The sequence below is a fragment of the Dama dama genome, chromosome 5 (assembly GCF_033118175.1).
Source record: "Dama dama isolate Ldn47 chromosome 5, ASM3311817v1, whole genome shotgun sequence".
Classification (NCBI taxonomy): Eukaryota; Metazoa; Chordata; class Mammalia; order Artiodactyla; family Cervidae; genus Dama; species Dama dama.
Genome location: NC_083685.1, coordinates 119867595 through 119889987, shown reverse-complemented (window position 1 = coordinate 119889987; position 22393 = coordinate 119867595). Strand labels below are relative to the sequence as shown.

Below are 22393 nucleotides of genomic sequence, written 5' to 3'. Positions count from 1 at the left end.
AAAAAAAAAAAACCCCAGAAAACAGGATCCCAGTTATCTAAAATGTCTTGAGGGCGCCCCACATTCAAAGACCCTGTCTGATTTTATGTTTAAAAAACCACAATCCCTTCTCATGCATGTTTCTAAAGAAATGGACAAATTTTAACCAAAAGTAATTTAGAACATCACTGGCCATTACGGAGGACTTTCAGACTCCCCAAGCTTACCTTTCTTAAAACTATTAGACAGCCATGACTCTGAAATCATCAAAATTAAATTGGGTGCCTCTGTTGATTGCTATTTTGAGGCTTCCAAACATTATCAGGAATTTAAAATTGTCTCTCTACAAATACAATAATTATACCGTCAGAGGCAAACAAAGACAAAATGGCTATGAAGCCTCAGGCTCATCCCCCCCACTTCTTTGTCCCTGGTATCAGCTCATTCATCCCCCCACTCCCCCTCCCCTTGCTTCTTTGTCTCAGTCTCTGCCACCCTCTATCAGAAACTGCCCTTTAAAGGGAAAACTTCTGGGACTTCCCAGGTGGTCCAGTGGTAAGACCTCACACTCCCAATGCAGGGGGCCCAGGCACCATGCCTGGTCAGGGAACTAGATTCCACACTCTGCAACTAAGAATTTGCATGTAGCAACTAACAGTCTGAATAACACAACTAAAGTCTCACATACTACAATGAAAATCAAAGACCTTTGAGTGTTGCAACTTAGATCTGGCACAAATAAATTAATTAAACAAAAAAATATAGAGCAATCTTCTGAGGGTCCAAATAGACCCATTACTTATGTAAGTAAGTAAGACCCATTACTTATGTTTCCTTGACAAAGGCTGAATTGCCACACACAGTTAAAAGTTTCCAAAAGTAACTGAGGACCTTGATAGATTTGCTGAAGAATTTAGCATAGCTATTCAAACCTACCAGTCTGGTTTCTCAGATTTATATCAGTTAGTTCACAATCTTTTTGAGAGGCAAGCCAAACACTGAATGAAATTAGGCTGAAGGAATCACCCTGGAGGGCCTTTAGAAAAACAAACTCCCATAAAAATAAAGAAAAAGAAAAAAGAAAAAAAGAAAAACAAACTCCTAGCTTCTAGTAAAAGAATCTGCCTGCAGTGCAGGAGACACAGGTTTGATCCCTGGTTCGGGGGAAGATCCCCTGAAGAAGGAAATGGCAACCCACTCCAATATTCTTGCCTGGGAAATCCCATGGACAGAGAAGCCTGGAGGGCTACAGTCCATGGGGTCAAACGAATCAGACATGACTTAATGACTAAACCACCACAGCTTCTGTTAAGAGGTCAGAATGTTTGCTGAAAACCCCCACGAGCAGTTAACAATTGCCTTTCCCAAGCCTGTTGATGGGAACTAAATTCAGGTTTGCACACAAAATTCTGATGAATCTGTTCATGACTATTTAATTGACTTCAAATTGTCTTTAAAAAAATGCTGGTCTTCCTTCAGATGTTGAAATCACTTGGATAGCCCTTGTCGCCTCACTTACTAATGGGCTGAACCAGGATCATTCTCTTTTAGTTAGAAGGACAAGGGTGGAATGAGAGATTATGTCCACTCTGCTGCTACTGCTAAGTCACTTCAGTCGTGTCCGACTCTGTGCGACCCCATAGACGGCAGCCCACCAGGCTCCCCCGTCCCTTGGATTCTCTAGGCAAGAACACTGGAGTGGGTTGCCATTTCCTTCTCCAGCGCATCAAAGTGAAAAGTGAAAGTGAAGTCACTCAGATGTGTCCGACTCTTAGAGACCTCATGGACTGCAGCCTACCAGGCTCCTCTGTCCATGGGATTTTCCAGACAAGAGTACTGGAGTGGGGTGCCATTGCCTTCTCCATATGTCCACTCTAGATTTAGTTAACTTGGCAAATCAGCTGACTCGAATCCTAGGTGAGTCAAGACCACTAAATTCTTAATCTTTAATTCCTGAAAATGAAGGCGCCTTAACAAAACCCTTCTAGTCTCTGCTATTACTGCAAAGAGCCAGGACACTGGAAAAAGACTGCTAAAAGTCTAAGTGTTTTGGGCATCTTTAGCCCTCTAACCAGCCTCTCAAACATGCTCTTAACTCCCTGTGAGGGGCTCTGAGGAATGACTGAGGCTCTCTCAATCCTCTCCTTGAATCAACTTGGAGAAACCACTCTCCAGACTGCGAACAAATCTCTGTCTTTACAGGCCCCAGATCACACTCTCGGTGTTGCAGCCCCACCACTATAAAAAAAAAAAAAAACCTAAAATGGTCCAAATAGTGGGGGTCTCTAGTGAACCTCAATAGGGTCCTGTTTCTGAACCTCTTCTCTTTTGCTTAGACCCTTTAAGAGGTACACACCCTTTTCTCCTTAGCTCCTCAGCCCCTATTAATTTATAAGGCCACGGATTCTTGGAAAAGTATCATGCTGGAATTTCTTTCTCCCAAAAAGGGCAAAACAGTTCTAAAATTTGACAGTTGCCACAAAAATAATCAATCAGGTGAATTAAACCATCCTTTGACTTCTTTTATTTGCTCTGTTTCTGATAGTACTGGAACTGCTTCTGGAAACACTGATCATTTGTCTCTATTGAATCAGCTACCACCTTCCTTATGGGCAAACTGTCCAACTGATACTGGCAAAATCCTCAGATCAAGATTCAAATAGATTCCCTCAAATTCCCTCCCCAAGTAAGCACTTCAACGTATAAAGTCTGTAACAGAAAAGGTTATTGGGGCTCAGGGCCTCATTATCCCCTACAGTAGTTCTTGTATTACTCCTATTTTACTTGAGAGAAAACTCAAGTTCTCTCTGGTTTTTTACTGGATTTGCATGTGGTTCACCATAATTGCATGTCCCAAACTGCAGTTCTTTGTTGTTTCCAAATAAACTCATTCTTCTGGAAAAATAACTGGCCTTTTGTTTTTTAGGTGAATACTCCTAATCAACTTGAGTGAAATAGAAAACCTGAGTCTGTAGTGGTAGAATATCTAGCAACTAATCATCCTGATAATATTATCCCTCAAAACCTCTAGGGTGGGACTTCCCTGGTGATTCAGTGGTTACGACTCTGTGTTCCCAATGCAGGGGGCCCAGGTTAGATCCCTCATGCAGCAACTAAAGATCCCTTGTGCCACAACTAAGCCCCAGTGCAGCCAAATTAAAAAAAAAAGCAAAACCCTGGGACATGGCAAAATCGATACTCAGAAAGGAAATTCACATCTTAAAACTATGCAATTACTAAACAAGAAAGGATAAAATAAATGCGTAAGAAATCAGGGAAAGAACAATAAAATAAACCCAAGGAAAGCAATGAATAAAAATAAAATGGAAACTTCTGATAAAGACATAGAAAACCACCCATTGACTCCAAGCAGTCATCTTTGAGGAAACCCCCTGGAAGGTAGCAAAGAAATTCTAAAACACACAGGTTAATAAACATATTTAACATGCTCTAGGAGGGATTACAAAGAAATGGGAAGATGTGGTATTTAAAAAAACAATGACTGGGCTTCCCTGGTGGCTCAGCAGTAAAGAATCTGCTTGCCAATGCAGGAGACACGTGTTCTTTCCTGGTTCGGGAAGAAGCCACATGCTGCGAACAACTAAGTCCATGTGTGTGCCCTCAGTCGCTCAGTTGTGTTTGACATTTTGTGACCCCCACGAACTGTCGACCGCCAGGCTCCTCTGTCTGTGGAATTTTCCATGGCAAGAATACTGGAGTGGGTTGCCATTTCCTACTCCAGGGGATCTTCCCAACGCAGGGATCGAACCTGTGCCTCTCGTGTCTTCTGCATCTTCTGCACTGGTAGATTCTTTACCACTGCGCCACCTGGGAAGCCTAACTAAGCCTAAGTTCTACAACTATTGAGCCTGTGCTCTAGATCCTGGGAGCCACAACTGCTGAGCCCACCTGCTGCAACTACTGAATGAAGCCCGAGAGCCCGTGTGTTGCAACAGGAGAAGCCACCGCAATGAGAAGCCCATGTACTTTAATTAGAGAAAATCCTGCACAAAAACGAAGACCCAGCACAACCATTAAAAAAAAAAAAAAAAAAAAAAAAGACAAATAGTTGAGAAATTTAAAGAATGGAAAAAACCCAAAAAACCCAACCAACCACAAATCTTAAGATGTAAAAAATAAATAAATAAATAAAAATACTGATTCCAGAGCAGGTTAAATTAAAGCAGAATAACCCTCAGGTAGACACAGGATGATAGAACAGGAGCACAAATGGGTTGGAAGAAAAATCTTAAAGCAGCCATAGAGGAAAGGGAGGCCACCTGCGAGGAAGAGGCTCATACTGACGCTGGCTTCTCACAAATTAGCAGGGTACTGTCTGACAAAAAAGTTGTAAGAAAATGCCAATCAGAAGTCCCCTTCCAGCTATGCCATCGTTCTAGGAAGTGGTCAAAATAAAATCATTTTATGAAGACAAAGTTTACCGCCCACAGGCCCTTCTTGAAGGAAAGAATAGATCCCTGAATATCAGATCCTTTCCCTCCAAGGCCCTCAGAACACACGAGTAAAGCTGTGCATGACCCAGGACTTCCAGGGGTTCGGAGACGAAGAGTGTGGCAGGGCGCTGATAGCGAGGGGCAAACACACCAAGAATTCATAAAATGTGACTGAAAATCACTGCTTCTCAATTAATATCATTTACAGGACTGGAGATGCACATGTGTAATCATAATTAATAAACTAAATGTAAGGAGGTATTTTCCTATTTATGCATGTATGCCCAATAAACAGTATTGGGTCAACCAGCTAACCACTTAGGAAAAAATAAAATAAAGCTAGATCCCTAACCTGTTTCTTTTTTACCAAATCATTTCTAGATGAATCAAAGATTCAGCAGCAAGAAAGTTGGGGGAGAGCACAAAAGAAATTCAGCAGAAAAATTACATAATGAGATACAAATGGCCAACACCCACACCCACACACAGAAATGTAAAGAAATACAAATTAAAACAATGAACTTATTTTACCTAACTAAACTGGCAAAAACTGATTTCTAATGAATTTTTAGCTTCTGTGAAGCTGTGGTCAAATAGACACTTTACTATTCTAAAAAAACACCCAAATGCACTTTCCCTGGGGTCGGGGCGGGGTGGGGGTGGGGGTAGGTGAGGAACGGTTCACATTCTCCTGAGAGGCTGGTTGGAGCGTGTCTGCTGGAGCCCACTGAACAGACATGTGATAGAAACAGTCCAGTGCGTGGAGTCTCCTCTGGGGCCAGCTCAGTGACGGCCCTGAGGGAGGGTGTGCAGAGCTAGGCAGGAATCACTCAGTTTCAACATGAGGGTGCATGTGACAGCGAGAACAAACAATCCAACAGACAGGCAGCAAAATGCAGATAAGTTCTAGTTGGCAATTTGTGCTTTCCAGTATAAATTAACTATCTCTCAGCATTCGTTTAAATTTTTATAGTGAGCAAATAGCCTTTTCAAAATCAGGAAAAAAAAAAAAAAAAGAAGAGCCTTTAAGAAATGTTAGATATCAGAGAATACATATTGTGTGATCCCCACTCTATGACATGCTGGAAAAGACTACACTACAGAGACAGGGAAAAGATGAGTGGTTCTCAGAGGTCAGGAGGGAGGAAGGGTGACCAGGAGGAGTGCACAAGGTTTAAACCCACAGAACGTAAACCATGAAGGTGAACCCTGATGTAAAACTGTAGGACTCTGGGTGATGCTGTGTCAAAGCAGTTTCACTGATTGCAATGAATGTATCATCTAGAGTGGATGTGGGCTCAGCGGGAACGGATATGCTTGCAGTGCAGGAGATCGCCTGCAACGCAGCAGACGGTTTCCATCTCTGGGTCAGGAAGATCCCTTGGAGGAGGAAATGGCAATCCACTGCAGTAGTCTTGCCTGGGAAATCACAAGGAGAGAGGAGTCTGGCGGGCTAAAGTCTATGGGGTTGCAAAGAGTCGGACACGATTTAGCAACGAAACTGCACCAAGTAAATGTGGATAATAGGGGAGCTGTGCGTGTGCAGGGCAGGGAGTGTATGGGGAGTCTGTTGTCTTCTGCTCAGTTGTGCTGTGAATCTAAAACTACTTGCCCTCCAAAATAAAGTCTTCCAAAATTGTCAGATGTTAAGATCCTGATAACCAACACTCTAAAGAATCCCAGCTGTGTACTGGATTAAGAAAACATCACAGGCTGTTCCAATTTTGGGGAAAAGGAGAATTGGCAGCAGGAGGAAGAACAAAGTAGGGGAGAGGTGGGCCGAGTTGAAGTCCACTCGGTCTGGCCTCATGGCCTGTCCTTTTCTGATCTTCCATTGTGCAGGCCGGCTCAGGCGGTACTGGCATCTGTCGTGGTCCTGGCCTTACCCCCAGCAGATGGTGTGATGGCCTCTGTCCCAGAGGTGAGGGGTGAGCACTTGCAGCTGGGCTGATGGGAGTGCAAATGGGGCTGGGGCACCTGAGGACAGGTGATGCCCCAGCATTGCCACCTACCCACTCACTTAGAGATTAGGTAGGAGAGTGAAATTCTGAGTCAGGGCCACATGCCCAATCACATGAGTCTGCCTGTCTGAAAGTGCAGGTCCGAACCACATGAGCCTGCCTGTCTGTAAACGCAGATCTGAAGGCCTTGAACTGGAGAAGGGGGGATGTGGCTGGGACAGGAGCCTGACCCCAGGCTATGGGGGATGCAGGATGAAACCAGGGTAAGTGAAGGCTCGGCTCCGCTAGCTCCCTGGGAGATGAAGTTCTTTCCCAGAGGCGGACAGGTGAGGACAAGCCCTGGGGCTGACCCTGCCCAGTGGTGCTGGAACCAGAGGGAGCCCAAGTGGGCGTAGCTCTGCCTTGGCTGGATGGTACATAACACACTTCTGTCACAGTTGGTCACTCTGTACCACTTAGTGACAACAGTCACATGACTGATGACCTGGATAAATCAGCTTTGTAAAAAAACATGCAGACAGACCAGTCTTGGTCACAACCTTTGCTGTCTCCCTATGTGGGAGAGCAGAAACCTATTGCCACATGGTATTGGGGAGGGTGGCCTTCCCAAAAGGGAACTAATGGAGTGTGCTGGGCATTCTTAAAATAGTTTTTTTTCTTTTTCAAATTAATTAATTTGGCTGCTCCGGGTCTTCATTGCTTCATGCGGGCTTTTTCTAGTTGCGGAGAGTTTGGGGGCTACTCTCTAGTTGCTATGCTCAGTCTTCTCATTGTGGTGGCTTCTCTTGTGGAACATGGGCTCTAGAGCACGTGGGCTCAGTAGTTAATGCACATGGGCTCAGTAGTTGTGGCTCCAAAGCACAGGCTCAGAAGTTGCGCAAGGGCTTAGTTGCCCCGGGCCATGTGGGATCCTCCCAGACTGGGATCAAACCTGTGTCCTCTGCATTGCAAGGCGGATTCTTAACCACTGGACCACCAGGGAAGCCCTATACTGGGCATTCTTACAAACCACCACGATGCACAGGTTCACAGAGCAAACCCCTCACCCTTCTCCTCTCATCTACTATCCTCCTCAAAGTGTTAGGATGGAGGTGCTTCCTTCCAGCCTACCCTCTGTGTGCATGCGGGCACACACACTGTGTATGTTCACCTGGGCCTCAGAGCACACTGTTCTGCAGGCCGCTCTTCTCATAGTCTGACATGTCTGGGCTGGCACACACATCATGTTGGCAGCAGGCTGAGCCTGGTCCTTAGAGTGTCCAAGTCTGTGAGGAAACAACACAAAGTGAGGAGTTTTGAAGTAATTTGGAAGGGCCACATTTTATTGTACTTGACAAAATAATTATCCACAGTGGACTGGAGCTGAAGGGGGAAAACGGGCTGTCTCTCTCATTTGAGAAGTACTATGCAGAGATGGTGCCCAATGGGAATGTGGGAGACCCGTGGGCATGCAAGCAGCCCACACGCTCTCTTTTTAAAAATTTGCTTACTTAATTTTGGCTGTGCTGGGTCTTTGTTGCTGTGAGTGGACTTCTCTTGCTGCAATGTGTAGGCTTACTGCAGTGGTTTCTCCTGTGGAGCACAGGCTCTAGGATGCATGGGCTTCAGCAGTTACGGTGTGTGGGCTCAGAAGTTGTGGTTCATGGGCTCCAGAGTGCGGGTTCAAGATTTGTGTGGCAGGGGCTTAGATGCCTCGTGGCATGTGAAGTCTTCTTGGGCCAGGGATTGAATCCATGCCCCCTGTGTTGGCAGGGGGACGGGACCAGCAGGGAAGTCCACCCCACATGCCCTTGAGGGTTAAAGCAGCATCCATGGTCCGATTCCAATGTCCCAAAGATGGACCCCTGGACCTTCCCAATTGCTTTCTTACGTAACAAAAAACACTGCCAAACATCCTTGCATATGAATCTTTTTCAGATTTGTGAGAAAATATTTTAAAAAGATCTCTAGGGGAAGATTTGCATATTCAAAGGGTATGATAATTTTAAAAGTTGTGAGATGCAGATTCAGAAGCCCTCTGAAAGGCTTCACCAATGACAGCTCTTGCGATGAGACTTTTTAGTCTGGGCGTAAACTCGACGCTGACTTACTTGCCCTCTTCAGACTCCTGCAGAGGCATGTGGCATCCACACCCTTGTCACTTCTGGGGATTTTCTCCTAGACGCTCCATCCAGCACTTTGCTTGCCATCAGTGGATGCCCAAGTTGGGTACTGATTCTATCTGTCAGGTATGTTGCAAATATTTTTCCCATCTGTTATTTGTCTCTTATCTTTGTGTACGATGTCTTTTCCTTACAGATGTTTTAGGATGTGACGACGTCAACTCTGTTGTTTTTGCCTTTCCCACTTCTAGGTGGTTTTAGACTTTTTTTTACCATTATTTAGGGAAGCCTAAATAATGAACTGAGCCAGTGTGCACAGCGAATGGGGAAAAGGGCGGTTGGAGCAGAATCCCACATCCCTACACATACAGAAGTCTTAGGAAATGAAGGAGCGATAACCAGAGATGCAGATGAAAACAGTTACAGGCCACCATGTGCTGCTCTATGGTAGTACTAGAAAGACTAGGGACATCGGGGAGATTTCCAGCAAAATGCACATGTCCAGAATTGATCCAAGAAGAGGCAGAAAATCCATACAGACAGATCACCAGAGAAGAAAACCAGAAGAGATTACTAAAAGTCTACCACTAATGAAAACACCAGGCATGGAAGGCTCTACTGCCGAGGTCTCTCTAACTTTCAGAGAAGGCTGCAAACTTGGCTGCTAGGAATGTGTAGCTTTCTCTGACACTGGGAGGCACAGGAGGGCAGGTCCGGCAATGGAGGATCTGCTCCTTCGTTGGACAGGTGGGCAGATGGATGGATGAGGGGTAGATGGGTTGAGAGACATGTGAATGTGTCAGTGAGTGGATGCTGGATAGAGAGATAGGTGAATGACACATATTTGGCTGTGAGATCAGCTGATTAGACAAGGAACTCACCATGAGGGGAAAGACAGGTTCACTGGAATAAACGGTCAGAGGGGGAGGGAGGCATGGCTATGCCTCCCTCTGGAAGCCTCGGGGGCTGGGAGGGCACCTGAGCAGTGGCAGGGCTTGGCACAGAGGCCAAGGTCAAGCAGAAGCAAGGTTCAGATGTGGGAGGGAACAGAGTGGAATTAAGAAATGGAGCCATAAGTGCTGAAGGCCATGAAATGACAGGCGTGTGGGGCGGGGAGCACAAGTACACGGCATGGCCTTTAGAAGTAAAAACAGGGTTTTTAGTGAACTTGGCAGAAGATGGCCCAGAAGTGCCCCTAAGGAACAAGCAAAGCCAAACCTTCCCCTTCAACTTGTGGAACAGAAGGAGGACTGAATGGAAGGAGGGCTTTGTCAAACGGGTTCCAAGGGAAGAAGACAACTCCTGTGAGAGATGCCCACTGTTGCTGCTTGCACACTGATGACATCTAGAAATACACTGAGCACTGCTCGCCCTTCTATCAGGGGTCGGTTCTTAGAAGGACAAAGCCTCTGAGTTTAAGTCTCGCCCAGGTCCCCTACCCACAAAAGGTGGATGTGTACAGCGGTCTACAAGTATAACTGGGGATCATTTTACATGGATGGTTTGGTTTACCTCTGTATCCCGGGTGCCTGGCACATAGCAGCCACTCAGCAAGATGTCTGCTGAAAACACAAGTGATTTGTCTGCTCCGCCATGGTCTTCCACACCCTGTCCCCTCAGTTCCACTGTCTCCTTTGTGCTCCTGAGTCCCGCTTCCCATCACTTGGTAATTTCAGGAGTCAACATATTAAGGCTAAATAGTAATATATTCAAAACAACTATTCTCATTCATGCAGGTATGTGCTGGGGAGAGACCAGCGTGGATGTTCTGTCCCGTCTCCTCCCCTTCAGTGGGAAGTGCTTTCTGGACACTGCAGTGGTTGGGGGTGAGAAGGACCCGGGAGGGAAGCCAGGGCTCTCGTTAGTCGAGAGAAACATTTTGTGGATACCCTGTTGCTCTGAGCTCTTTACAGGCATGCTGGGGCACTCTGCCTCCAATAGGAAATGCAAGTCAGGGACCTTGCTCCTAAAGTAGGTGAGCTGTCATGGAGAGAGGGGTGGCTTAGTTTCACATCAACAACAGGGTGAAATCCCAAAGACCCCAGATTTGGAGATCATCACAGTTACTCAAAGCTGTGGCTGGAAAAGGATAGAGGCAGGAGCCACAGAAGGTGAGGGGGAGGCTGCGAGAAAGGGACCGACGCCTTAGCTGCAGGAAAACCAAGGGGCTTAAAAGCAGGGAGGCTGGTGCGCCGAGATGCTGGGAGAGGCCCAACATCTAGCAGCTCTAGTGGGTTAACCGTGGGACCTCAGGCCCGGCCCATGGGTCCCTTTCTCAGGAACCAGCACCCAAGACCCCCATGACAGGCAGCCTGGGCGTCTGCAGCCCACGGTCCAGGCCTTGGCCTTGCTGCACACACTGCCGCCTTTATCCTGAGGAGGCCAAGCCTGGGAATGGCCTGGGAACACGGCAGCCTTTGCTGCCACCACAAAGCCGCATAGTAACACCAGCTGCTTCGCTAACCTGTGGCATTTTTCTCACAAAATGCTGCCAGAGGGGTGGGTTCACGGGACTCCCACCACAGAGATCAAGCCGAGTCCTGTCTGTTCTCCCTCTGTCCCCAACCCCAGCCTGGGCTGGGCCTCCCCCCTCCGCCCAGCCCTCCTTAGGCCAGCCCTCCCCTGCACCCGGCACCTCCATCCCCAGAGCAGGGGTGGAGTCGGGGGGAACGACCCACCGGTGAGGTGCCCCAGCTCCGCTCGCAGCCGGTTCCCCAGCTCCAGGAGCTGCTCCTTCTCCAGGCGCAGCCGCAGGATCTTCCTGGCAGCCTCCTTGAGCTTCCTCTGGAGTCGGGTTACAGACAGGACCTGCAGGGGCTGCGTCCCACAGTCCTCCTTCCCCACGGGTCCCCCGTCTGCAGGAACCTGTGAACAAACCCACACGGCAGAGACATCAGATGAGCCTGGGGTTGGTGGGGGGGAAGGAGGAAGTGGGAGTGAGGGTGCGGACGGCGGGAGCCACTGCCTAACCAACTGTCCCAGAACCCACACCACTGGGTGACGTCCCTCCAACATGACGCATCCATAGCAGCCTTCGCTCTCACTGCCGGGGGCGGGGGGGGGGAATGGGGGGATGGCGGGAAGTATGTGATGAAGGTCCTCAAAGCTTCCAGGCCAAGGCTTGCCTGCCCTTGCTTACTCTGTGGCTCCCGCACCCCCTCACCGCCACCGCCTTTGTGTCTTTCCAGGGAAGACAATGAGGAAGCAGCCCAGGCCTGGGACCCATGAGGGCTACACATGTGATCACCACCTCCTCTGCTGGCCCCTTTGTCATAGGCTGGGTGTCTGGTGTGGAAGGGGGCCGGCGGAGAACCAAAGTGAGGCCTGTGACGGGAACCCAGCCTCGGTTACTCTTTCTCCAGCCCTGGACATCTGCGCGGCTGGCCCCCTCTCCAGTGCCTCCTCTGCCTTCACTCACTCAGCACGTTGCTTCCCCTGCCTCCTCTCTGACTTCATCTGTCCAGACTCCTAACTCAGACACTTTCCCACCTGTCCTTCAGACTTCCCTCAACCATCACAGGCTGGCCCAGCTTTCCCACTGTCCTGACCCTGATGAGAGTGCAGAGAGAAAGCAAAGGAGGCCAAAGGAAGGAGCAGTGGCTGCTTGGGGTCTTATCTTGTGGGCTGGGAGGTAGCCCCGGGGCAACACTCAAGGTCTGAGCCCCCTCGCCCAGGCGGCACCATACGGCCCTCCATTCTACCACTGGCCCAGCTGTCCCATTTCCCGCTATCCCACGGTCCAACCGTGTGGCTCTTATACGCACATGCTGTCTCACCTAGAGGGGGAAAAGAGAAAGGGAAAAAGGAGAATGTGTGTGGCTGCCTTTGTGCCGGGAAGGGGCCCAGGAAGAGCCAGTGGTGTCCAAGGCCCCGAGGGAAGCAGGTGGCCTACTTAGGCATGGCTATTGCCAACACCTATGAAAAGCTGCACTGCTAACCTAGCCAGGCAAACTGGCGCCAGAACAAGGAACCTGCTCTGTGTCCCTGGAACAGACCAGCACACCCTGTCCTGGCCATTTCCTGGTGTGCCTTTCCAGGGCTGGCATGCACCTGTGCCCTCCTATGCATAGCCTTGGAGCCACGGTGACTGCACAGCAGTGCCTCCAGCACATGCCTGGCATGTGGCGTGAAGGGGGCATATGGAGGTGAGATGGCAAAGGGGACATCAGGGAAAGGCCTTGGCGCAGGGTCTCTCAAGGGCACAGGACCAGGACTGGTGGGAAACCTGGAGTGTGAACTCACACACAGGGCTGCACAGGCCCCAGATGGCTGACATGACGACCCCTTTGGAAAGTCGCACAGCCTCCAGGGGTGCAGCCCTGGGGTTGGGGGACCAGCCTGGCCAATTCTCCAGGCTTGGTCCCCCTCTACAGGGATATGCTGTAGGATTATCTTGTGTTATCTAAAGTAAAATCCCGAAAACAGAAACTTTCCAAACCTCAGAACACTTAGAAATTTAAAAATCTCTTCAAAAGCAGCACCCTGCCCACCCACTTACCCCCGTCACCTGCCCAGCAAAGACGGCCCCTGGCCTGAGCCGAGGAACCAATGCTGCCCAGGACGTGGCAGGGCTCAGGGCTGGGGAGTCCTGATCTTGAATGGTCAATGTTCTTTCACACAGTGATTGTACGCGATGAGCGGGGGACTGCAGCAGAGCGCCCCGCTCTTAAGCTCAGTTCCTGGTAAGATGAAGCTTATTTTGATGACTCTACAGCCTCACCCCACAGTGACACAGTGCTAATAATGACCTGAAACACCTAAGAGCTTCTGCACTGCTACATTCAGGGGCCAAGGTCCCACCCTGTGACGGCCACGTCCCACCTGCCCCCACCTTGCTCGGGTGCAAGTCCCAGCATCTTGGCCAGAATCCACACAGCAGAGGGGAAGCTTGAGGCATCCTAATGACTCTGTTCCCCAGGAAGAGAGTGTCTGGGCTCCCCCAAGAAGCCCTGTGGGGAGGCTGAAGACCAGGGAGAAGCAGTGTGGGCTCCCCGGGGGCAGGCTCCCAAACTTCCAGTCAGAGCCAGTGGTAGGGAGAGCAGCACCAGCAGCCAGCACTGTCCCCTAGTGGTCGAAGCCGGGAGATGTCCAGTAGGCATCTTGTCTGGGGTCTGGGCAGAGGGGCACACGGGAGGGAGGGGCCTGGGTGAACAGAGAAACAGGTAAGTGTGACCATGCAGCCTGAGGGGAGCTCCATGGTCTGCAGGTCCCTTCTGGGTTGGGGGTCTGGTCTTGATGGGGCAGAATCTCATTCCCAGGGAGAAGCTGCAGGGTGGCCTGAGGCCTCATGCCCCTGTCTCACTGCTGGTGCTTCCTCCCCTCTCCGCACACATCTCTCTCTGAACCATCTGAGGGTGAGTTGGAGACATTGCACCCCTTTATGCCCTGATACTTCATTTTGTACTTTCTAAAAATAGGGGCATTCTCTTAGTAATCAGTTAAGAAACCTGCCCAGATGGCTGACCCAACCCGTCTCGAAAGCTGCACAGCCTCTAGGGGTGCAAAGGTTGAGGGGGTGCGGGACCGGCTAGGCCGTCCTTTCTCTAGGCTTGGTCCTCCTCTACAGGAACATGGCAGAAGTTTCACAGGGCCATGGCATTATGACCTAACGCACAGTCCACAGGCACCTCCATCAGCTCTCCAGACATCCTTTATGGCCTGTTTCTCCTGCCTTGGGTCCATGATCCCACACATCTTCCATGTCCCAGGTCTCCTCAGTCCTCAGCAGAATGCTCTCAATAGGACAGGCTGTATGTTTAGTGTCCCTCGGTCAGGAGCTGTCCAAGATCTCATACTTGGAGTCAGGAGCGAGGCTGTCCCTCTCCCGTCCATTGGCCCACGATGTCCATCTGTCCCAGTGTCGGTAACGGAAGCTGATTCCCTCGGAAGTGGTGTCCATGGGCTGCTGCACTGGAAGGTTACTGTCTTCCCTTCACAATAAGAACTTGTGGGGAGATTTCTCATAAACAGCTTGTCCAGAATTTCAGCGTCCACTGATGACCTTCCCATGGTGTCATTCCCTTAACATCCTACTGCAGGTCACTGCAGGTTGATGTTCTAAGTAAGAGTTTCCCTCTCTCCTTCCTTTCCTTGTCAGCTTATTTGCATCAGCATGAATGCAACTCCCTGTTTTAGCAGGCAAATTATAACTGTGACTTCATGATTGACTAGTCTGGATCTGGTCAGTGGGAGCCCTTTATGCTGGCTCCTACCCCCTTGTCATGTCTCTGCAGTGGTGGAATCGGCCTCTTACCCTGGTTCTTCTCTACAGAGCAGGTAGTTCAGGAATGGGATCTAGGCACTGGCTGTGTGCTCACCCACCCTGGGGAGCCACTGTTCCTTGGCTCCCAGTGGATAGAGCCAGGATGTGCGAACACCCCTCTCTTCAAAGTAACCCACGAGTTTAACCTGGTGACTCCAAGCCCAATCTGTGCCCCAGAGGTACCTCAGCCCTCCCCACCACCGTTTCCCCCAGTCTCGGAAGCCTGGTGCCCACAACCTCTTCTCTGGGCACCCAAAACACAGCTGGGCAATTATGAGTGGAGCCTGGATTGGGTGGGCCTGGTCTGGCCCAAGGGTTTCCTGTGCCTCCAATTTCTCACCCTAGGAGTGACCTCACCAAGGTCAAGGGACACCTAGACCTGGAAGGAGGTGGGACCCTGACAGCTGTGCAGAAACTACAAGACCCAGAGAGCTCACTCAACACCCACCCTGGGAGAACAGCCGTGGGCCTCAAGTTGCTTCAGATCCCAGGATGTCTGCCGAGGGATAAGTACTTCAACTTTAATTTCCACTCATTTTGCAGGGTTTCTTCCTCTTTCGCTCAAAACAGGTGGGGTCAGTGAGTTATGTGAGGGCTGCTAACAAGGGAGCTATGAGGGCCACTGGGGCTGCAGCAAGCCCCTGGCAACACCTGGAAGAGCTGTGGCCATGGCAGGAGAGCAGACACATAGCTGGCAACTGCTGCCCGGCTGGGTCCAGAGCCTCTGGACTTGACTCCTGAGATACAGGACTGTGGAGATGTCTGAGGCTCCTGGGGACGGCACCCACCTACCGATGGCACAGAGGGTTCACTTTCCACTTCCTGTGCCCCACAGCTCAGACTCCCTCAGCCTCCCCCTCACCAGCCCCTAAAGACACTCCTCACATGTTTGCCCCTGCCAAGGCACAGCGGCCTCCCTTGTGTTCACTGGGTCAGACAGCGTCCTGGGCTGTATATTCTCCCTTCGAGGCCCTTCAGAGCCCCTGATAGTAGGTCCTGGAGGTGGGTCCCTCCTGTGTCCCTGTGTCACTCTCATAGCTTGGTCGGTGGGATAAGAGCCACTCAGCAGGGGGTGGGGTGGGTGGGGAATACGGTCAATGCTGTTTCTGCCCGGGGACTCTCAGCACCTTCTAGACATCATTTTATTGTCCCTAAAACCTGCTTATGACTAACCCATCTGCAGTCATAGGTAACACAGGTGACTGCAGGTCACTGCAGCAATCACAATCACAGGTAACTGCAGGTCACCACCTGTGCTTGCAGGTAACTGACAGATCTCAGGAGGTGTGTCACATGATGCCGGTGACAAAAGCCATTCTTTGCAGCATTTCTATGACGGCATTCAGGAAGCGGGAAAGTAGCCTGTCTGGTAGGCATGTAGGGAAAACGTGCTGTGGTAGAACTCATGCCCTGGCTTGGGACCTTGGCCTAAACCCAACCATGGAACTGGAGGGGGACGGGGTGCCAAGGGCCTGACCAGAACCAGGACACTAGGTGGCCTGGTGGCCAATGCTCCAGGCAGTATCTCAAACACTCTGAGAAGCTTATGAGATCCACAGGGTCCACCCCTGGGGGTCCTCTGGAAGGAAAAGTCACCTTGTTATATCCATTTCAGGGCTTCCCAGGCCCTTGAAGCACATGGTCAAGGCCTCCTGTTCTAGAGGACATGGAATGGCCCCCTTCACGTGTGTAGGCGCCCTACATAGTTTTACATGAGGGATCTCAGCGACCTGCAGGACAAGAGCGGGGTGGCAGCCCTTTACGGCATCTGCAGGGAACAGCTCAGACAAGGCCAGCCCAGCCAGGGAAGAAGAGGGAGGGTGGGGCGGGCTCCCCACTGGCCAAGACCACACCCCAGACCAGTCCCACACAGGATGCCAAGCACCACAGGGCACCCACCTCTCCTCCAACAGCTGCAGTATCTGAGGCCTTTGGCTGCTGCCTGCCGGCAGCACCCCCACTTTCCTTCCAAGCTGACCCGAGATGCTTCTCCAGCTCGGCCACCTGCTTCTGCAGCTGCAGAGCCTCCAGGTGCACCTGGTCCAGCTCATGGAGAAGCTCTCGCTGGATGGTGTCCACGTCCAGGGGTTCCTGCAGCACCTAAGAGGCCATTTTAGAGGCAATGTTAGGAAGGAGGCAGGCTCTGGGAGGGGGTCTGGAACAGATCAGCAGGGAGGACAGGGAAGCAGAAGAAGGGCAGCACTAGGTGGCAGAAAGTCCAGAAAGATCAGAAGGACACATGCCGGTCAGCCTCCCCTCTCTGGCTTAATTCCAACCTCCATAAGACTGCACCCCTGCAACCAAGCCACTGCACTTCTAGTCCCACCTAGTCAGGCTCCCCAGTGGCTTCACTCGTCACCCCCAGAGTGAAGATGCGGGCACCTGCAGCAGAGCCTACACTGGACCCAAAGGTGGTTGGGGAGAGTCTGTGCATGGAAGTGTCTGGACAACAGGTCTTAAAACCCTCTCCCTGGGCCTGAGTCCCAGGTGGAGACAAAGGGCAAGTAATCATGGGCAGGGGTGGGAAGGCCCAAGCATATCAAATGACAGAAGTGGAGGAAGGGGCAGGAATGGAAGTCCCAGCCGCATGAGCAGCCTGGGTCAGCTGCGGGGTGGCCGGGAGGTATGTGAGCAGAGTCCAGGCCAGAGTTCTGGGGCCACCCTGTCCTTCAGCTGCCTCTCTGGACGTCTACTCTCCCGGAATAAAGAGGGAAAGACAGGCAAAGAGAAAGACACACTTTTCTACACCCACAACTTTCCCATTTTATTCTCAGGAAGGTAAGATACCATCTTCCTATTCCGGAGGCTTCCACCAGGCTTCCACCTGGTGGCTCAGGTGGTAAAGAGTCTGCCTTAATGCAGGAGACCTGGGTTTAATCCCTGAGTCAGGAAGATTCCCCTGGAAAAGGGAACAGTAACCCACTCCAGTATTCTTGTCTGGAGAATTCCATGGAAAGAGGAGCCTGGCAGGTCACAGTTCATGGGACTGCAAAGAGTCGGACATGACTGAGTGACTAACACTTTCCTGTTCCAGGGACTTCTATAATGAGTCTGTAATGAATATTTTATTCTTTGTCACACACACTAAAAAAGGTGATCATCTGATAAGCAAATACTGTTATGTAAAAAAACAAATAGAAAACACTTTACAGTAGACTTTTACCCTCAGGATAATCAAATCATCTGTGATTACCAAAACAAAATTAAAAGTTCTTATTTATATATTTATATCCTGTTTGTAGCTTGTGGGGCGTGTGAAATCCTCACGGTGGGGCAGAACTGGGAAAGGGCACAGATCTGAAGGTCCCCTCCCCTCGTATGTGACACAAGTCTACAATCCCAGAAAGAGAAAAGCGGTCAAGTTCATCTCCACTGCAACAGCACAACTGCTCTTCAGTCAAGATAAGGCATCTGATTTCCAGGCACTGCCTGCTCCCCACAGGAGACAGAAAGCTCCGAGCAATGTCTGTCACTAGTCAGGAGTTCTGTTCCACAGAAGATGCAGTCTGCAGGATGGTGTAACCTACACACTTACAGACTTGAAAGGACATGGGAAAATGGCCCCAGGGGAAAGAAACATCACAAGGCAACACGGACGTGTGACACCACCAACACCAGCAGTAAGAGCTGTGCTCCCAGGGACATCATCGAGACCATGAAAAGGTAAGTCAGGGAATGGGAGGCAAAGTCTGCAAATCACGTATCTGACCAGAGACTTGAACCCAGAAAATACAAAGAACTCTGACAATTCAACAATGAGACGACAAACAGCCCAATTAAAAGTGGGCAGAGGATACTCATGGACATTTCTTCAAAAAAGACATACAAATGGCTGATAAGCACACGAACACATGCTCAACGTCATTTTTTATCAGTTCAGTTCAGTTGTTCGGTCATGTCCAACTCTTTGCCACCCCATTTCTTTTATCAAGAAAATGCAAATGGGCCACAGTGAGGTCCACCTCAAACCTGCTAGGATGGCTAGAGTCAAAAAGACAGAAAGCAGCTGCTACAGGTGAGGACATGAGACATGGGGGCCCTTGTGCACCTTCCGGGAGTGGAAAGTGTGCAGCCACTGTGGAAATGTTTAGTGGTTCTCCAGAAAGTTGAATGTAGAATTACCCTGTGACCAGGGATTCCACTCCTTTATGTCTACCTGGAAGAACTGAAACAGGCACTTGGACAGATAGGAGTGCACCACATTGACAGCAGCCAAAGGGCGGAAGCAACCCAAGTGTCCAGCAGATGAGTGGGTACACTGAATGTGGGGTTCTTAAGAGGAAGTTCTGACCCCTGCTACAACATGGATGAACCCTGAGGACATCATGCTGAGTGAAAGCAGCCAGTCACAGAAGAACAAATACTGAGTGATTTCACTCATAGGAGGCTCCCAGAGGAGACGGCTTCACAAAGATGAAAGAGTAGTTTACCAGGGGCTGGGGGCAGGAAACAGGGAGTTAAGTGTTCAATGGGGACAGAGTTTCTGTTCAAATGATAAAAATGTTCTACTGGGAATAGACCCTAGTGATGGTTACACAATACTGTGAATATACTTAACGTTACTGAATTGTACACACAAAAATGCCAAATTTTGTTATGTATATTTTACCAGAATTTTAAAAAACCACTAAACAAAAGAGGTATCACGAGATAACAGCAATGAAGCACAGGCTGAGTCACCAGCCCCAGGTGCCAGGGTGGAGCTGCAGTGGAGTTTGTCCAGTTGTCCCACCTCCACAGGAAGGAGTAGGTCAGCCCAGCGCCTGGTTACAACCTGTCCCCCAGAAGGCAGGGCCGAGGGGACTGAAAGGGCCGGCACTGGGTAAAGCATCTACAGTCACAGATGGTGGTGACGAGCGCATGCTCTTGCCACAGCTGGGTGCCTGGGTTTAATGTGGGTCCTTGGACTTGCTCAGCACATCCTGGGTGGGCAGAGACAAGGCCCTGCGTGTCAATGGCCAGCACTGTCCCTCCTGCCCTGGACTCCCCTCTATCGTCTACCAGATCCTCACCGTGTGCCTTCCAGGGACATATGAGAGGTGAACCAGCTATTCCCAACAATAACCCTGTCCTCACAGGGAACAGGAGGCACAGAGAGGCCACAGCAGATTCCTGGGGTTCACTGCCACCCCAGCAGGGTCCTCAGTTGGAAGACCTACACAGTCGAGCGTCAGAGGGTGGCCATACCTTCTGTCTCAGTCGTGCCACCAGGAAGCTCAGGAGATGTGATCTGTCTCCAAGCCTCCTGAGTGCCAGTCCCATGGACGCTCTATCAACTGGCACAGCTCCTCCTGCAGAAAAAGTGATTTTGTCAGACTCACATTCCTACAGTCCTGGGGGAGCTTCCAACTGCCTGCTGTTGCCCTGGGGAGAAGGACATCTGTGGCGTCCAGGGCAGAGGTGCGTAGGTATGTTCTTCTCTGCCCTCCTCCAAGGATGGCCACTTGTCACTGCTGGTCCACTGGGATGCTGAAGACTTTTTAAAGCTAAGTGGATGCAGCTGGGTGCCCACAAGGACTGAGATGAGATGCACATGAAGAACAACCTTTATGCCAAGAAAGTAGGAGTCTTTGCAGGAAAAAAATACAACTTTACCAGCTAGTGTCTGTTAGAGGCAGACCTGTGTTGACTCCTAGTCATTTGGCTAGGAATAATGAAAATGTCCATACAATCCACAGGTCAAAGAAGAAATCACAATGGATATTAGAAATTACTTTGAACCGAATTACCATCAAAGCACAGCTTATCAAAACTTAAGGAATGCATCTAAAGCTGTCCTTTCAAAAGTATTTATAGCCATAGAAGATTTTTCTAGAAAAGAAAGATGAAAGATAAATGAGCTGAATGTCCATTTCAAAAATGAGAAAAAAAGCAAATAAGGTAGAAGAAAGGTCGGAATAAGCCAGTAATAGATGCTGAGGAAACACAAAACAATGTGTAATAGAGGATGACACAACACTCAAAACATCCATGACAGAATCCAAAATCACTCGTTATACCAACAACAAGGAAAATTGTACCTTGAATGATAAAAGACCATATCAAGATGACAGATTAAAGCAATTCTAACAAACAATATGATACACTCTCAAAACAAATGGAATATTGGCAGTTTCAGCCAAGGTGTGAAAAAAATTTTTTTTAAAAATGGAAATTTTAGAACCAAAACCATAATAAGAATCTCACTAGATGGGCTCAACAGAAGAAAGAATTGGTGAACATGAAGAAAAAACAGAAATTTTCCAGTCTGAATAATACAGAAAACAGATTGGAAATAGACAGAGCCTCAGTGACCCGGGGGAGAAAAATAAAAGTTCTAATACTCTTGTCATTGGAGTCCATAAAGGAAGGACAGCGTGGAGCTAAAAAAAATACTTGAAGAAGTAATGGTTGAAAACTCCTCAAATTTGGTTCAGTTTCAATGCCAAAAGGATAAGCCAAGGAAATCTATGCCCAGACCATCATAATCAGATTTCTGAAACTAAAGACAAACTTTGAAAGCAGGCAGAGAGAAATGATTCAAAGGCAATAGACTTCTCATCAGAAACAATCATCTGATTTCTCCCCAGAAGAAAATGGTTTAAGTGCCGAAAGCAAAGAACCGTAAACTCATAATTTTATACCAGTGAGTATACTCTTCAGGGATGAAGGTGAAACAAAGACATCTCAGAGGTAGGAAAACCTTGTGAGTTTGTCACCAGCAGCCTTGCTGAAAACAATCTGTTGAAACAAGTGCTTCAGACAGAAGGAACCTAGAATCAAGAAAGAGTCACAGAAAGGATAAGGATTCAAGGAAAGAATGGACCATGCCTCTCCTCCTGAGTTTTTAAAATTATGTTTGACAGTTGAAAGCAAAAATGAGAATCCTCTCTGATGTGGTTCTCGATGTATAGAGGGTGTTATTTGCAACAAGAAATGGGGTGATGAGACCTGACAGGTGGTAAGATCCCCATATTCCACTTGAAATTGCAAAGTGCTGACACTAGTTGACCATGATAAGTAAGTATACTGTAATTCCTGGGGAAAACACTAGAAAAAGTACCTAAAGAGACTGAAAAACCAGATTAAAATAGAACACTAAAAAATGTTCAAGTAACCCAGTGGAGGCAGAATCATGACAAAAAACACAGATTTGTATTACAATAGGAATAGGAAGAAATTTCCTTAATCTGACACAAAAAAGTAATGATTAAACTTTACAGTATTGAAAATTCTTCTTTGGGATCAGGAAGAAAGTCAGCTATGATCAACATCATACTAAAGAGTTCAGTCAGGGGGAAATAACATAAGAAAAAAAAAGTAAAAGATATCAGCATTGGAAAAGCCAAAAGTAAGACTTCCATTACCTGCGACAAGATGACTATGTAGGCACTGTCCTGCCTGCCTTTTCCTTTCCTTCCTCAGCAATCAAGCCCATAAATCATCAGATGGGCGGCTGGAAGTTACCCTCCGGGGCTGACCCCCCTGAGAGCTGCAACCCAGCTGGCGAGGGAGTCAGGATGAAGGGCAGCCTGGCTCGGCTGTCAGAGCCAGGGTGGGCCTGGGTCAAAGGGTGGGGCCTCTATGTGGGAAAAGGCCTCCGTCTGTACAAGGGAGGGTACTCACACCCAAGAATTGGATGGAAGAAGTAACGTA

General features: G+C 49.1%; 1 protein-coding gene across 4 annotated transcripts in view; it reads right to left on the bottom strand.

Annotated features, from left to right (window-relative positions):
* The window catches only part of CCDC57 (coiled-coil domain containing 57), a 114614-nt gene that overhangs the window by 42637 nt on the left and 49584 nt on the right, over nucleotides 1-22393 (bottom strand). For all 4 annotated transcript variants that reach the window (XM_061144472.1, XM_061144475.1, XM_061144476.1 and 1 more), the window contains 3 exons: nucleotides 19946-20049; nucleotides 16658-16858; nucleotides 11175-11361 (listed from right to left, as the gene is read on the bottom strand). In XM_061144472.1, coding sequence (XP_061000455.1) covers nucleotides 11175-11361; nucleotides 16658-16858; nucleotides 19946-20049 — 492 coding nt within the window. The remainder of the gene's footprint in view (nucleotides 1-11174; nucleotides 11362-16657; nucleotides 16859-19945; nucleotides 20050-22393) is intronic.